The sequence below is a fragment of the Perognathus longimembris genome, chromosome 2 (genome assembly GCF_023159225.1).
Source record: "Perognathus longimembris pacificus isolate PPM17 chromosome 2, ASM2315922v1, whole genome shotgun sequence".
Taxonomy (NCBI): Eukaryota; Metazoa; Chordata; class Mammalia; order Rodentia; family Heteromyidae; genus Perognathus; species Perognathus longimembris.
Window position 1 is genome coordinate 140,048,487 of NC_063162.1, and position 16,221 is coordinate 140,064,707.

At 39.9% G+C, this 16,221-nt stretch overlaps 1 protein-coding gene across 4 annotated transcripts in view; it reads left to right on the forward strand.

Annotated features, from left to right (window-relative positions):
* Nucleotides 1–16,221, forward strand: part of Cald1 (caldesmon 1) — a 183,283-nt gene that overhangs the window by 132,685 nt on the left and 34,377 nt on the right. For all 4 annotated transcript variants that reach the window (XM_048340258.1, XM_048340260.1, XM_048340259.1 and 1 more), the window contains one exon: nucleotides 12,147–12,293. In XM_048340258.1, the coding sequence (XP_048196215.1) occupies nucleotides 12,147–12,293 (147 nt within the window). The remainder of the gene's footprint in view (nucleotides 1–12,146; nucleotides 12,294–16,221) is intronic.

The window sequence follows — 16,221 nt, forward strand, 5'->3', positions numbered from 1 at the left end:
GTGCCCAGACCTCCGAATCTTTCTCTGTCGGTAATTCTGATTCAATGAGCACGCACAAACATGGGTCCCTAGTGATTAATGTTACCCCATCTGTTAAAATGATCATGCTTTTATATGAGTATTCTGTGTACTCAAAGAGAGTCTTTAAGCATGAAAGCAGTTTTCTTCGGTTTGGTTTGGTTTGGTTTCGTTTAGATTATTTTCATTTTGTCAGGCTGGCTTTTTACAAAATCACAAACGAGGGAGGAGGGTGTCTTCCTTTCTCTCTCTGATGAGCAGGCCCTATTTTAGGTAAGGTTTTCCCTGACAGGATGGAGACCCACCAAGACCAGCGTAGAGTCCTTGACTTCCTTTCCCAGCGGTGGGGAAGCTGGACCCCTGAGCAGAGCAGTGTGGCTGCCAAGACCCTTCCCAGAGGGTTACACATCCAGGATGTGGGCCTTCATTTCCCACTTCCTATCTCCACTCAAAGTTTGTCCTTCCCTTGTAAACAGACCTCTGTCATGATAGCACATGGAGCACATGGATACACACTAACTAGAGGCTAGGTGAGGTTGTGTAATACCTCTCAAACCAGAGAAAGAGTAATAACCCCCAATATGCTACTTGTTAGAACAACTCAAGTCTCTTTTGGAGGGAGGGGGTTGGTCATGGGGCTTGAACAAGGGACTGGGCGCTGTCCTTGAACTCTTTTGCTCAAGGCCAGTACTCTCCCACTTTGAACCACAGCTCCATTCCCAGTTCTCTCTGGTAGTTAACTGGAGATAAGAGTCTTATGGACTTTCCTGCCTAGGCTGGCTTTGAACCACAATCCTCAGATCTCAGCCTCCTGAGGAGTCAGGATTACAGGCATGACTTGGGTAATAAGTATATCCCCTTTACTTGTATCTTAGAGACAAGGGACCTGAGATGGAAAAAAAAAAAAAAAAGAAATGGAAGGCTATGCCACCCGAATGGAAAGGAAAATTGGAAAGGAGGAAATGAATAGTAAATCTTTTTCCAATTAAGAAAAGTGTGAGTGGAAGCAGAAAAGCTCCAGAGGGTACTTTTCTTTTGGGGTGGGGGGGGGATCATAAAAGGCTTGCTATGAAAATCCATTACCCATAAATTTCCACACAGTAAGCCCTGCCCGTCTGTCTGGAAGGATGCCCCAGACAGGATGTGTGACTTGACATAGCCGTGCAGGGTACCATTTCCTTCAGCGTGTCTGCAATACCGCTTTCCCTTACAGGGATTCCCCTGAATTAGTCACAGACACAGAATCCCCATTTAAGGGCATCTTGTTTTGGTTTTGCCAGTTCCTTTCTTTCTTTTGTCAGCTGTTTACCAATGTGGATAACGGGACCATCATTTGAAGCTCAACCACATGAGATTATGGACTTTGGTACTGCATCACACAACCATTTCCAATTTGCAAATAAGACTGGAGTTTTTAGCTCCAAGTATAAGATTCAAATAAGATGTGTTGGGTTTTGTGTGTGCATGTTGGTTGTTTTGTTGTTGTTTTTTTTAAACCATGTGAAGATGGAAATGGAAGTTTCTGTTTCTAGAATATTGTCTTTGGTTGTGAAGAAGAGTTGCTGTGGGTTTACCTCTGCTCTGAGATGGTAGTACCCGTATTAGCCATTGGGGATGTGAGAACCTGTCTATACCCTGATTTGGAGCAAATGTCAATAAGTTAGAGCTCGACCTTCAGGCAAGGAAACCAGAGGTAAAATGTAGTACTGACAAGTGTAGGCACATAGGTCTGAAGTATTTTCTTATGTCTTCCTTTTAAAAAATTGTATGTGGGGCTGGGAATATGGCCTAGTGGTAGAGGGCTTGCCTCGATTCCTCAGCACCACATATATAGAAAAGGCCAGAAGTGGAGCTGTGGCTCAAGGACAGAGTGCTAGCATTGAGCAAAAAGAAGCCAGGGACAGTGCTCAGGCCCTGAGTTCAAGCCCCAGGACTGGCAAAACAAAACAAACAAAAAATTGTTTGTAGACAGGCACAAGTGGCTCACTCCTACAGTCCTACCTGCTCAAAAGGCCAAGATCTGAGGATTGCAGTTCAAAGCCCCACCAGGAAAGTCTGTCAGACTCTTAGATCTAATAAACTACCCAGAAAAAAAGCCAGATGTGGTACTGTGACTCAAATAGTAAAGCACTAGCCTTGAGTAAAAGAAGAGCTCAGGAACAGCACCAGGCCCTGAGTTCAAGCCCTACGAGTGACACAGACAACAAATGACTATGATCGATATTTATTGTGCACATGCTGTGTGCACTAAACCAAGGTTGTTCTTTAACAGGTATGACAGCTAGAAAACATCCCCAATCCCATAATTTTTTTTTTTTTGCCAGTCCTGGGCCTTGGGCTCAGGCCTGAGCACTGTCCCTGGCTTCTTTTTGCTCAAAGCTAGCAGTCTACCACTTGAGACATAGCCACTCACTTCCAGCCTTTTCTGTGTATGTGGTGCCTTGGAATTGAACCCAGGGCTTCATGCATGCTAGGCTAGCACTCTAGCACTAACCCACATTCTCAGCCCCCCATAACATGTTTTGATTAACTACAATTTTTATAAAGCCAAAAGTCATTAAGACCCATATTTACATATTTCATATGTTCTTTTGTTTCCCTGAGGTTGTCATTCATCATTAAGGATTCTTAAAAGATAGGTTCCTAGGTTGGGAAGGAAGAAAACAATAATGTTTCTGAAAGTACAAGTAGTAATTGGGCTCATCTGCTTGTGACACGTTTTTTTTCCAGTTGAATATTAAATATGGGTAAGAAGTAAAGGCAAATTCTGGATCATTTTATTTTAATTACCTTCCGGGCCACTTAAATTTCCTCCCTTTAATTTATTTCAACTAAAGTTTAATCCTAGTAACCAACTAAGTAGTAATATACTCTACTCTCTCTTTCTGTACCTATGTTTTGTAAATATTTATAAATTTAAAAATGAATGTCTACATGTGAGCAAGGCAATTGTTTTAATAACGTGGGGGAGGTAGGGCGAAGCAAATTCAGTCTTTTTTATGTGATAATGAATAGATTTTAGTTTATCTTGGGAAATTATCATGGAATCACTGCCAAATTCTGTTACTTAATCGTATGCATTTTTTATCTTTTAAAAAGAAATGTGAGAAACATAACAACTCAACAAGAAAGCAAATTCAGGTTCTATTTATTCCTTTAATTTTCTTGTGATTATTGCAATAAGTTTGGGATTTTAAAAGAAAATGGCACTGATTGAATAAGAAACTGGGCATTTATCCTATTCAAGCTGTAACCTCAAGAAATGCTTAGAACCCTGGACCTTGTCTATTATGAACTGCAGCTATTCTTATAAACAGAAATGAATCTCAAAGATATAATGTGGTATGAAAGATGCTAATCACAGAAGGCTTACATTATTACTATGTCTTGTTTTAAAAAGGAAAAACTTGGAAAATGTGCTATTTGGGGATGGTAAAGCTACAAAGAAAAGAAAGAGAGTAATACAGTATCCCCAAGTTCAGGCTTAATGATTATTTAGAGACACTGAAAGGGAAATAGGAATGGGACTGAAAGGAAATATATGAGACCCTGAGGTACTATTTTGAGAAATAGGGATGTGATTATTATTATTCTTGCAAGTGCTCTTATACTACACACCTGTTTGCAGGCATAATATAATTCAGGATAAAGGTCTTTACGTTTGAAATAATGTACCAAAACAATTAAAGATCTCTCATTTCTTTCTTCCTTTCTTTCCCTTCCTTCCTTCCTTCCTTCCTTTCTTCCTTTCTTCCTTTCTTCCTTCCTTCTTTCCTTCCTTCCTTCCTTCCTTCCTTCCTTCCTTCCTTCCTTCCTTCCTTTCTTTCTTTCTTTCTCTCTCTCTCTCTTTCTTTCTTCCTTCCTTCCTTCCTTCCTTCCTTTCTTTCTTTCTTTCTCTCTCTCTCTTTCTTTCTTTCTTTCTTCCTTCCTTCCTTCCTTCCTTCCTTCCTTCCTTTCCTTTGCCAGTCCTGGGTCTTGAACTCAGGGCCTGGGCACTATCCCTGAGCTTCTTTTGCTCAAAGCTAGTACTCTACCACTTGAGCCACAGCACCACTTCTGGCTTTTTCTGTGTATGTGGTATTGAGGAATCAAACCCAGGGCTTCATGCATGCTAGGCAAGCTCTCTACCACCAAGCCACATTCCCAGCCTCCTGTGGTTATCATTATCGATTGAGAAATGAGGCCTCCGCTCAAGGATCTGATTTCCCTGTGTTAGGTCCACTCTACAGCATTCTAGAATCTCCTGTAACTCAGTCAGAATGAGAACATACAGCACCTCCCAGGTCTCTTCTAGCCATACCTGATCAATCAGACCCAATCTTTTGGTCGGACAGGATATAGAGTTTGGCATGATGCCAGCAAACAGCATGCTGTGGTATGTGCAGAAGCATGAAGAGGGCTTGTCCGTCATCTGATGCTCTGTAGCACATTTCCCTGTCATGGTGTAGGGTTGTAGAAACGTAGGGGTGAAGCAAATGATGGGTTGACTGTGACTATTGTGAGTCCATACACAAGGAGACCCAAGTTTGCAAGCACACAATATTTTACTGCTGTGGTGACCTGGTTGATCACACACTTGAGTGCAACACAACCTTTACTGACATATATAAGACCAGGCCAAGGAAAGACAAACATGAATTCAGACATACTTCTCTTCCCGGGTAATTTCCTCCAAAGTAATATCTTCTTATGTGCCTTCCCTCCCCTGTAAAAGTGACAATACTGTTATAAAACTGAACCCCAAAATGAAATAACATTTTTATATTTTTTAATTCTACCCCCCCAAATTCTTTTCTGAGGCTTTTTGTCTCTCCATCCTATACAAATTACCTACAAACCAAATGACTAATAGTATTAGTGATTCATCATTTTCTAAACATATTCTGACTCAAAAAGCATTTTTATTTTAATTGATTTTAATTGATTTTTAACTGCCTTTCTTTTAAGGGTCCTAAGGTAGAGAATAGGAAGGACTTGAAGTTGAACTGTATGTGCATTTGTGAAACCACAGCATTTTGTGTATACCACATGTAAATGAAATCATATTTAAGAGCCTGGAATGTTTCTAAAACTCCTTTTAACTTTTAAACAAAGAATAAGTCTTCTGGGTACATATGATTCATTTCAGTAGCTCAGGATTTTCCCTCCTGATCACAAAATGTGGCCCAAGAACTTGCTAAGAGCATTTGAGCAATTTGTAGAGCTGATTGCCTATGTTTGGAGGATCTGCTTGCATTTCATATTATGAAAGAAAATCCCATGGGGGGCCGAGGAGGAGGTGGTACATGAAGAAGAATGGAAGTATGTGTGAGTCATGTTGCCTTCCAAACATTTGAGCATATCTTCAGCCCACATGAGGTTTTAAACTCTTTAAGTTGGATACCCCTGTTTAGGATAATGACATTGACAGAACCAATAAGGATGGCGATCAAAATAATAATAACAGTAATAATAATACTAATAAATGGTAGAGTAAGAGTTATCTTTCGTAGCAACTGGGAGCCCCCAAGCTTTCTCCAGAATGTCATCTGCGTAGGACTATGGCTGTGGAAAGCTAGAGGCAGGACTCTGGTTAAGTAGCTCAATTGCAAGCTTGGAATCTCCTCATCTTGAGTGACAGGTCACAGGAAATTGGGTCACAGTGAGGCGCAGATACTTCAGTCTTGAGATCCAGCCTACATTCCATTGGCCTAGAGGCTAGTAGCAAACCCAGACATGGAGGGGCTTCAGCTAGCTTTACTCTTTTAGGTGGTGAATGTATTCATTCTGCTGGCATTGTGGGCACAGCATTCTTTTCCAAAGTGAAGGAATGTGAGAGAAACAAGGAAGACAGGAAGACTTGCTATGTTTGTTGATCAGAGTGGGATATTTCACAACTGGACAAGTCACCAAACATTTAAAATTTTTCTAATTGCAAACTGTGTATTAAAAGTTCAGAATAGGGCTGGGGATATAGCCTAGTGGCAAGAGTGCCTGCCTCGGATACACGAGGCCCTAGGTTCGATTCCCCAGCACCACATATACAGAAAACCGCCAGAAGCAGCGCTGTGGCTCAAGTGGCAGAGTGCTAGCCTTGAGCGGGAAGAAGCCAGGGACAGTGCTCAGGCCCTGAGTCCAAGGCCCAGGACTGGCCAAAAAAAAAAAAAAAGTTCAGAATAGCAAAATGCAGATCCCAACTTGATTTAATTATTTTTATTATCCACTTAATTACTCAGAGCAGTACTGTGATTATCAAAATAAAACTGTGTTCCCTATAGACTTTAACTATATGTCTCTTTTATTTTCTCTGGGTCTTAAATGCTCTTAAAAACATAACAAAATAAACTCCCATCCCAATAAAAGAGTTGGCCATTTTTCTTAAACATAATTTTCTGCTAAGAGACCTTGTTACATTAGTAATAGGACTGTTGGCATTTTACTTGAAAACTTTAGGGGAGGGGTGTCCGATAGTCTCTGATCAGAAACTTAGCAAAATGGATGGAAATTCAAATGATAGAGGGTATAGTGTTAAAAGAAAAAAAAAAGATCTTTTGGTAAGAACTTTACTAGTACTGAATATGTCATGAAAAGCATCAGAGAGGAAATGTAGGATGCTGGTGACATTGTAGGAAGACAGTGGATAGATGCCATGCTGGAGAAATTTCTAGTTTCTTTTTTGTCTCATCTGTTATACTTTAGGTATATAAGTCCTCAACTTCATTTCCTGGCAGGGTGGCAATAGTTGTTTGGTTACCATTGTTTTATCTTGTTTGGTTTTGCTTTGGAGGAGGGTTGTTTTTTCTTTCTTTTGTAAAATTTGAACTTTCTATCTGCAAATCCCCAAATATATCACAGCCATCTTGTGACTTCACGCTACTGAGGCATCAGAGCTCTAGTGTTGAAGACTTTAAACAGCTTGCTCTAAAAGCCACAGCACCAGGAGAGTTTTCCCGTCCGTCTGCCCTACCTTATCATCCGCTCCACCATCTTTTAGCAGCAGTTCTGTGAATGGGAGAGAAACCAGGTTTTTCTTTTCCCCTACTTTTGCATGCTGTGGGCACAATCAGATAACCTGTATATAATTATCCTGGATTTCTGGGATTGTTTGCCTTCCTTTGTAGGTGTGTGTGCGTGCCTGAGTGCACACACACCATAAACTATCTCTTTCGCCTGAATGTTTGGTGAGTCATTTTGCTGCCAGCAACACTGACCTTCCTACAGAAAGGTCACGCTTTTCTCCCAGTGTGTGACTCGAGAGGAGCTAAGGCAGTTACCAGGGACAGCACAGCATGGCCCGGCATGAGGAGAAAACTCATCGACACTAGGCAAGCAAACATTTTATTTAATAGGGAGTTGTTCAATAAATTGTTCATCAATTGTCACAAGAAAATGTATTTGATCAAAGTTCTGTTACCCATAGTTCAGCCTTTCTCAGATGAGTCAGAGGAACTTTTGAGATCCCACACAACTTCTGAATCATCTTTGAACACCCTTATCTGTCTGCTTCGGGCCTAAGGGCAGACTGGCTATGGTCAGCATGAGCTGAATTTTCACAGGAGGAATGAATGGATTGTTCTGCTTTTATTGCAGTGCAGGCCTAGGCTAGGTATCAGTTTTACTGGTCATAGCACTTCAAATAGGTTTGAGTATGGCGTGTGGAAAATCTGAAAACGGTAACCCTTTGTCTTCAACTGGGGCTCCTACTTCCATTTTGGCTACGTTGAGGAGCTTGTGTGCTTGGATGGCTTTTGAGTCTTGTTTCAAAAACAAAATTGTGTAAGATTAGAACTCTCATCCATTCCAGAGAGCAGTTTTTAATCAGTGCATAGCAAAAGCCTACAAGATGAACTTACTTTTACTAAACGCACAAATTCTAACCTTTTCTGAAATAAATAATTGAACAAATGGTGGAACAGTTGTTCTAAAATGATGTACTTTATAGCACTGTTTTGTTGTCGGTATTGTTGGCAGCCCTGGTGATAAAATACAAGTCTCATGCCTGCTAGGCAAGTACTTTGCCACCTGAGCCACACCCCCAGCTCTCTTTTGCTTTTAGTTTATTATTCAGATAGTTCACTTTTAGCCTTGGTGGCAATGGGCCAAAGATCCTATGACCAACACCTCCCAGGTCACTAGGATTACAGAGTTGCACTACAATGCCTGACCCTGAAGCAATATTTATAAGAACAACAACAACAGCAACCAAAAAATTCCTAAATGTTCAGCGTTAGATAATTAGTTACAATGATTATAGTACAACCACATAATTATCATACCTTTGTGCACTTATATACATATATAAAATATTTCTATTGGCATTCTGTTTTGTTAATGTGTTAAAAAAATAATCACAAGCTCAGTTAAAGAAACTATGTATAACATAGAAATTATGTGTAACACAAGAAATTATGTATAACATAATCCCACTTTCTGAAAAATGCAAAATCTATACAAACATAGAAAGATGTCTTGTTGAATAGATCCCGTTGTCATCCTGTTTATATAGAGATATGATGCAAGGAACTGATTTTGATTCTTGTCTTTATAAAGTTTGCATTGTCTATTAAAGGTAATAATAAGTGAGGTTGGAGACATAGCTCAAGGAGTAGAACACTTGTCTAGCAAGCCCAAAGGCCCTAAGTTCAGTCTTCAGGACTGAAAACAATAAATACATACTACTTTTAGAAAAAAATTAAACAAGACCTGAGTATACATATTAGAGTGTGAACTCAAAGGATTTGAATTTGCTAGAGAGGCATTCTACCACTTGAGTCATAATCTCAGACCTTTTTGCTCTTGTTATTTTTTGAAGTAGGGACTCACTTTTTTTCCCCAGCTGGCTAGGACTGTAATCCTCCTATTTAGGCTTCTTATCGTGGCTTGTTTGACAGGCACATACCAATATACCCAGCTTTTTCTGTCGAGATATAGTCTTACAAACTTTTTTTCTTTGCCCACACTGACCTAGAGCCACGATCTTCCTGATTTCAGCCTTCCGTGTCGCTGGGACCATAAGCACGTGCCAAAGTACCAAGCTATTGAGATGGGTCTCCTGAACTTTCTGCCCAGGCTCACCTTAAACTATGATATTCTCAATCTCTACCTCCCAAATAGTTAAGATTTACGGACATGACCCACTGCTGCTTGGCTAGATGTTTTTGGTTAAATAACCTGTGGTAGAAACGTGAAAAACAGGGGCTGGGAATGTGGCCTAGCGGCAAGAGTGCTTGTCTCGTATACACGAAGCCCTGGGTTTGATTCCCCAACACCACATATATAGAAAATGGCCAGAAGTGGTGCTGTGGCTCAAGTGGCAGAGTGCTAGCCTTAAGCAAAAGGAAGCCAGGGACAGTGCTCAGGCCCTGAGTCCAAGCCCAGGACTGGCACAAAAAAAAAAAAGAAAGAAACGTGGAAAACAGGATGCTCAGGAAAAATGTTAAGAGCTAAGGAACTGCAGTTTGTTTTGTACACAGACACAGTCACTTCACTTAACATCAACTGCCACCAACTGATTGTTATGATTTAAAATATCATGAAACAGTTTCCATTCTTTTCTTATTGTAGGGATTGTTCTTAAGTTTGTGAGCAATTTTAGTTTGTTCCTTTATGCGAAATAATAAAAGGAACGTACAGTGCTAACTGGGACAACTATGTCGCCCAGCAAAGGGGCTACCAAGACTGGTTGTCCGTAAATTTTGAGCTTGTATTAGGCAAGGAGAGTTAGAAGAGATGGTGGAGGTGATACAGTTGCTCTGGCCATGCCTCTGAAGAGGAATTCAAGAGGAGGAGTGGTCCAGTCTCACCTAGCAGAAGTATCAAGCCTACTGATATTAGAGCAAGCTAAAATCCAACATTACCAACCCAAAGCCTATACAGTAGGTAAGAGGGGGACAATGGCAGCATCTGGGATGTTTCCAATAGGGTATGAAATGAGGGCTTACACTAGATTCCCTTAGGAGGAGATGTCATGTGTTTAGCATACGGATGCCCCATATGGAGTTTATATGTCTCTTCTTGTCTTGGAAGAGGAGGTCTCCAAGTAACAGCTATGCCTTCACGGCTGATCCAGAGATGTAGAAAAGCAAATTAAGACTTTCTGTTTCATTAGCTTGGGAAGCAGTCATTAAGGACTCGTTTTCCCTGCTGTGGTTAGAACTGTCTACAGAGACATAAGCCAAGAGAGTATTAGGCCAAGAATCTGAAGGTCGAAGCCAAACCACTGGGAAGAGCTTGCTGCTGCTGACTACCATGTGATTGAATTAGAAAGGAACATTCACATCCTGTCATGTTGTCACCTCAGACTTAACAAGTCTAAAATTGAGCTCATCTGTCCCCCACAAAGCAACCCTGTCCCTGAACATTCCAAATACCCACAAAAGATTCCATTTTTACAATACTTTGTCATAATGAATCCATTATTTCATCTGATTGTCACACACTTAGAGACAAGGAAATGTAACTGAGGTTAATTAAAGGGCTACAAGTTGCTAAGAGATTAGTTCTGTTATGGAAGCCAAGTTCCCTCTGTCTATCTCTCTGTCTCTCTCTGTCTGTCTCCCTGTCTCTCTCTCTCTCTCTCTTTCTCCTTCTCTCTCATCTTTCTAAGTCTTAATACAATCATCCATTAGCTCCTCTACCACACTACATATTTGTGGAAACTTACTAGCCAGTTTTATAAAATTACTAAGTGACATTTTATTTATATTGGCATTAGAGGATTGCACACTAGAAGATTTTAGTATGAAGTCAGATTTTCTGAAGTAGCAGAGTCACCAGCCAACCTTCAGAATTTTTAATCTTGTTTTCTATGAGACAACAAAGTGACACAATCACGTATAGCATTCCTTATTGATGTAAAAAGATGACACAGGGAAAGTTGTAGCTCTAAGCCTAAAAGTGGCCAGTTTGTAAATATGACACAAGCAAACCATCATTAGTCATATGTGACTGAGTAAGTTGTACGGTCCGGCTGTTTTGTTTTCTTCAATTAGCACATTGGTTGGCTATGTAGCTATGTAAGAATTGTAAGTGTACTCTAGAGATCTGTAGTACAACTTTTTGTGTATTTTTATTGATACTATGTTATACACTTAGATATTAAGTGTTTTGAAGTATTCGTGTATTTTCACCACATTTTAAAGAAGAAGTATATGCCAAGCACCAGTGGCTCATACCTACAACCCTAGCTAGTCAGGAGGCTGAGATCTGAAAATCACAGCTAGAAGACAGCCCAAGTAGAAAAGTCCAAGAGACTCTGTCTCCAATTAACTACCCAAAAAAGCTGGAGTAGAGGTCTGGTTCAAGTGGTAGAGTGCCGGTCACAAGCAAAAAAGCCGAACAAGAGCATAAGGCATTGAATATCAGCATACACACACAAAAAAGTATTAATGTGAAATGTTTACATTATATGGATTTTTATTTGTAGGCATGTAAGAAACGTTATAATACCAATGTATTGGCTTGGTAATATAGTGTGATTTTTTGTGACAGTGCCTCCACAAATAATTCACACAAAACACTAAATCTTTTTAATAAGTCTTTTCTTTATTTCCTTCCTTCCTTCCTTCCTTTCCCTCTTTCCTTCCTTCCTTTCTCTTTCTTCCTCTTTCTTTCTCTTCCTTCCTTCCTTCCTTTCTTCTTTCTCCTCTCTGTCTCTGTCTCTCTCTGTCTCTCTCTCTCCTTCTCTCTTTCTTTCTTGACAAGTTTTCACTATGTATCCCAAATTTGTAATTCCCCCTACCTGATTATAGGCACCATGGTGTCATCTGTGTTTGAATTATTTGGCCCAACACTTGAGATTTCTGCTTCTAGGCCTTAATGAGATCATCAGTTTAATAAAGAAACCCAAATATACTAAGCCACAGTCTCAAAAAAGGGAGACTGCTTTTGTGTGGATTCAACTTACCTTGTTATTGGAAGTTAGCTTCTAGAGTTACTAGATTGATGCATGCCAAATACCCAAAAGTTTGAAAGCCATCAATTGGGTCACCAAACCTAAGGAGTCGAACGCTCCTTTTGAGTTCATGGCTATCCTAACAAGAAGTTGGTGTTAAAAAAAAAAAAAGAAATACTAGTTGGTGTTTGTGAGTCTGTCTTTGTAATGAGGTCGACTTTGTAATAGGTTGGCATTTGTCTTTGTCATCTTGCAGAATCGCCTATCAGAGGAACGATGATGATGAAGAGGAAGCAGCCCGGGAAAGGCGTCGCCGGGCCCGGCAGGAGAGGCTGCGGCAGAAGCAGGAGGAAGAGTCCTTGGGTCAGGTGACCAACCAGGTGGAGGCTAATGCGCAGAACAGGTACCTTCCCCCTTAACATGGAGCCTGTCTTGGCTGTGTCTTGTCTGTCTGTTGGATGCACTTGGTCCAGTAAACCATTACCTCCTCCGCCATTTTCCATCTGTCCCAGTTGTTTATTTTGTGGCCACTTTTGACAAGTCAAGTTGGACGGTTTGATTTAGACACGAAGATACCACGCTAAACACACACCATTTCCATTCTGTAAACCTATCTCAAGTGAGGCCTTTTATAATCTGATAGGTTTTTTTTTTATTTACTAAAGATATTGGGTTATACCTATAAATAAGGAGGACTCTTGACTTTCTGTTTGTAGCATATTGCTACTTGGAACTGAAGATTGGTTTATTTGCACAGTACTATGTGCCTACCTGTAACAGAAAACACACGAATATTAAAAACAAACATGAATTGCTAGTGTCGTCCTTTTCCTTTTTTGGAGGTAGGGAAGTACTAAGGCTTAAACTCAGGGCCTTGGGGCTTGCTAGGTAGGCAATCTGCTGCTCCTGTTCCAGCCTTTGTGTATATATGCATGTATGTATGTATTTATGTGTGTGTGTGTGTGTGTATTTGGTTATTTTTTAGATGAAGTCTTGCTTCCTGGACCATAATCCTCCTATTTTAAGCTTCCCATCATAGCTGGAATGACAATCATGTGCCCTTATGCTCAGCAATCCTTTGAGACAGTCTTAAGCACTTGTGTGTGTGTGTGTGTGTGTGTGTGTGTGTGTGCGTGCGTGCTCATGCCTGTGTGTGCATATCTGTATATGTGAACGCCGGTACTAGAGCTTGAACTTAAGATCTTGAGCTCTCGCTCAGCTTTTTGGCTCACTACCACTTGAGCTGCTGCTCTAGGTTTTTTCCTAGTTAATTGGAGAATAGAGTCTCAGATTTATCTCCCCGGGCTGGCCCTGAACCTGATCCTCAGATCTCAGGCCCTTTAGGGTTATGTGAATTACTGATACCTGGTTCTTGCAGACTTTTCTGCCAGAGCTGACCTGAAACCTCAATCCTCCCTATCATAGCCCCCCACAAAGTTAGGGAGGGATGAGTTGAAAGTCTCACAAACTTTTGCCCAGGCCATCCTCTGTTCTCAGTCCACCAAGTAGCTAGGATTGCAAGTGTGACTCACCTATGCTTAGTTTTGATTCTTTTTTCTTCTTTTTTGTAATATGCAGCATGAAAAATAGTCTATGATCATTGTATTATTTAGCAACTTTCAGATACTATTGAATTTCATATGATTATTTAGACTCATTCAATCAATACATTTACTATTACATTTTTGTCCTACTTAGGCCCCAGCAGAAATCAGAGAAGTTGAGACTATTATATAGTCTATATAACACTATAGACTATAGACTATACTAGTATACACTATACTGTTATATAGACTATATAATAATATACTATAATACTATATGGACTATATAATGGTCTATATATATTATAATGGTCTATATTATATTATAACCATTATATAGCCTATAGACTATATAATATAATTTAATATAATTTATATAGACTATAGACTATGTAATATAGACTATATGGTAGACTGCATATTAGTCTATTATATATAGACTATATAATAGTCTCAACTTCTTCTAGCAAGACCTTGGCTACAGAAATAGAGTCATAAAGTTAATTATATTAATGCTTAGTATATGTCATTTATATGCCCCAAGGCTTAGGAAAGGTAAGGTTATGTGGGAGAAAGGGAAGAAAAAATAATTTGTTTAAACTATAAGCTGATTAAATGGAATGAAGCCCCATTGTAAGAACGTGCATGTGTTTTTTGGCTTAGAGTGTTTTATTTTGTGACTGTTGGGCAGGGCTGTCGATAATTCCTTTATCCTACTGTAACTAGGAATTCTGAAAGAAAGGGGTCAGAGCCACCTTGACTCAAATTTGAGTAGCTACATCAGGATTGTATGGTGATCTGGCAAAGGCTTATGGGAAAGAGACATTTGATAATGAAGTTCATTGATCGGGTGAAAAAGTAGAAACATTGTCTCTTGGTCAGTAGCTTTTAGTTAGAGTGGAAGTATGGTAAAAGAAGGACAAGTATGATCTTTGGGGTTTACCTACTGGCACTGAAAGGCTCACTAAGTGGGCCTTTCATTAATTGTGCTTATCTGCCTAATGGAGTGCAATTATAGCTTTCTCCTAAGACTATTGTTAAACTTTAACAAGGGTGAGTGCCGGTGGCTCACACCTGTAATCCTAGCTACTCAAGAGACTGAGATAGGAGGACCACAGTTCGGAGGCTGCTTGGACAGACAAAACTGTGAGGTTGTATCTCCAATTAACCAGCGAAAAGCTGGAAGTGGTGGTGCTATCCTTGAGTGAAATAGCCAAGCATCAAACTAGCCTAAAACAAAACTTTCAATGAGATAGTAGGACATCTAAAATGCTCTGTGCCTTCCCATACTCAGTAAATTTCGCCATTTTCAGTCTTCCAGAAGGAAGGCAACATAGTCATTCACTACCTTTTCTATTTTTAATATAATTTTATTGTTGTTATTGCGGTGTCATACAGAAGGGTTAGCATTTCATAAGTCAGGTAACGAATACATTTCTTTTTCTGGACAATGTTACCCCTTCCTTTGCTTTTCCCCGGTTACCCCCTCCCATCCCTGCCAGCCTTTTCTATTTTTAAGCTGAAGATGTTTTTTAAATGGTATTTTGAGCCCTTTCCTGAATCTAGTTACATAGTGAATAGTCCACAGTCACTTAAAGAGTTACTACTGGCCTGCAGTTTTCTGCTTTTAAGATCTTAGAAGTATATAGCTCAATGGTAGAGCAAATACTCAACATATGCAAAGCCATGAGTTCAATCCCCAGCACCACTCCCACCCCAAACAAAACAAAAGCAAATCCAACACCCACCCGCATAATATCTTGCTCCTTTTTGAGTTTCCCTTCTGTTGTCACATTTTATTAATCTTACTTACTTCATGGTGTACTTACTTCAAAAATTGAGGATATTTTTTCAATGAAAGAGCAAGGGGTTTAGCTCTGACTTATTCATTAGCTAAAAGAAAAGTAAGTCTCCTTGGAGGTAAACAGCTCTATCACTAACATCTCCTTATGATTATTGTCAGGATTTATTGAAAGGCCAAAACACGTTCAATAGAGCTTGTTGGTTTCCTAATGTTCTTTCATCTAGCTAGCATTTTCAAATTTTGGATACCTTTTTAAACTTAGTAGAATTCAGTTGATTAAAGTGCCTGATGTACAGATTTTTTTTCCCCTTGAATTCCAAATTCTTGGTATTTCTAGGAACATGTAATTCTTAAATGGATTACAATTCATGGAGACAGTGTCCTATAACAAGAACTAAAGCCAAGCAGTTGAACATCTAGGCTCTACCATTGTTTGTTGTGAAATATGAAATGTGGTTTTCTAAAACTAAATGAACATGAACAATGGAAGGGCCAAGTTTGGTATGAACCATGAAATCTGATGGAGTTTCTAAACATTGTAAAACGCAGGCTTCCAACCCTGGTCACAGTTCTAGAATCACATCATCATTTCCTGCCAGTGAAAAGCATGTCCAGCCTCCTGCAAGAGGGCCTGGCTGGTGTTGCTAAAGTTTTCTCTCTCTCTCTCTCTCTCTCTCTCTCTCTCTCTCTCTCTCTCTCTCTCTCTCTCTCTCTCTCTCTCTCTCTCTCTCTCCCTCTCTCTCTCTCTTTTTATAAGCTTGAAATTTAACTGTCCAACTAAGCACCTGGAGCTCACACCTGTAATCACAGCTACTCAGGAGGCTGAGAGATGAGCATTGTAGTTTGAAGTCAGCTAAGTGAGAAAGTCTACATGATTTTTTTTATCTCCAATGAACCAACAAAAAGCTGAATATGGAGCTGTGGCTCAAGTGAGCAAAAAAGCTAAGGAACAATGCACAGACCCTGAGTTCAAGTCCCAGTAC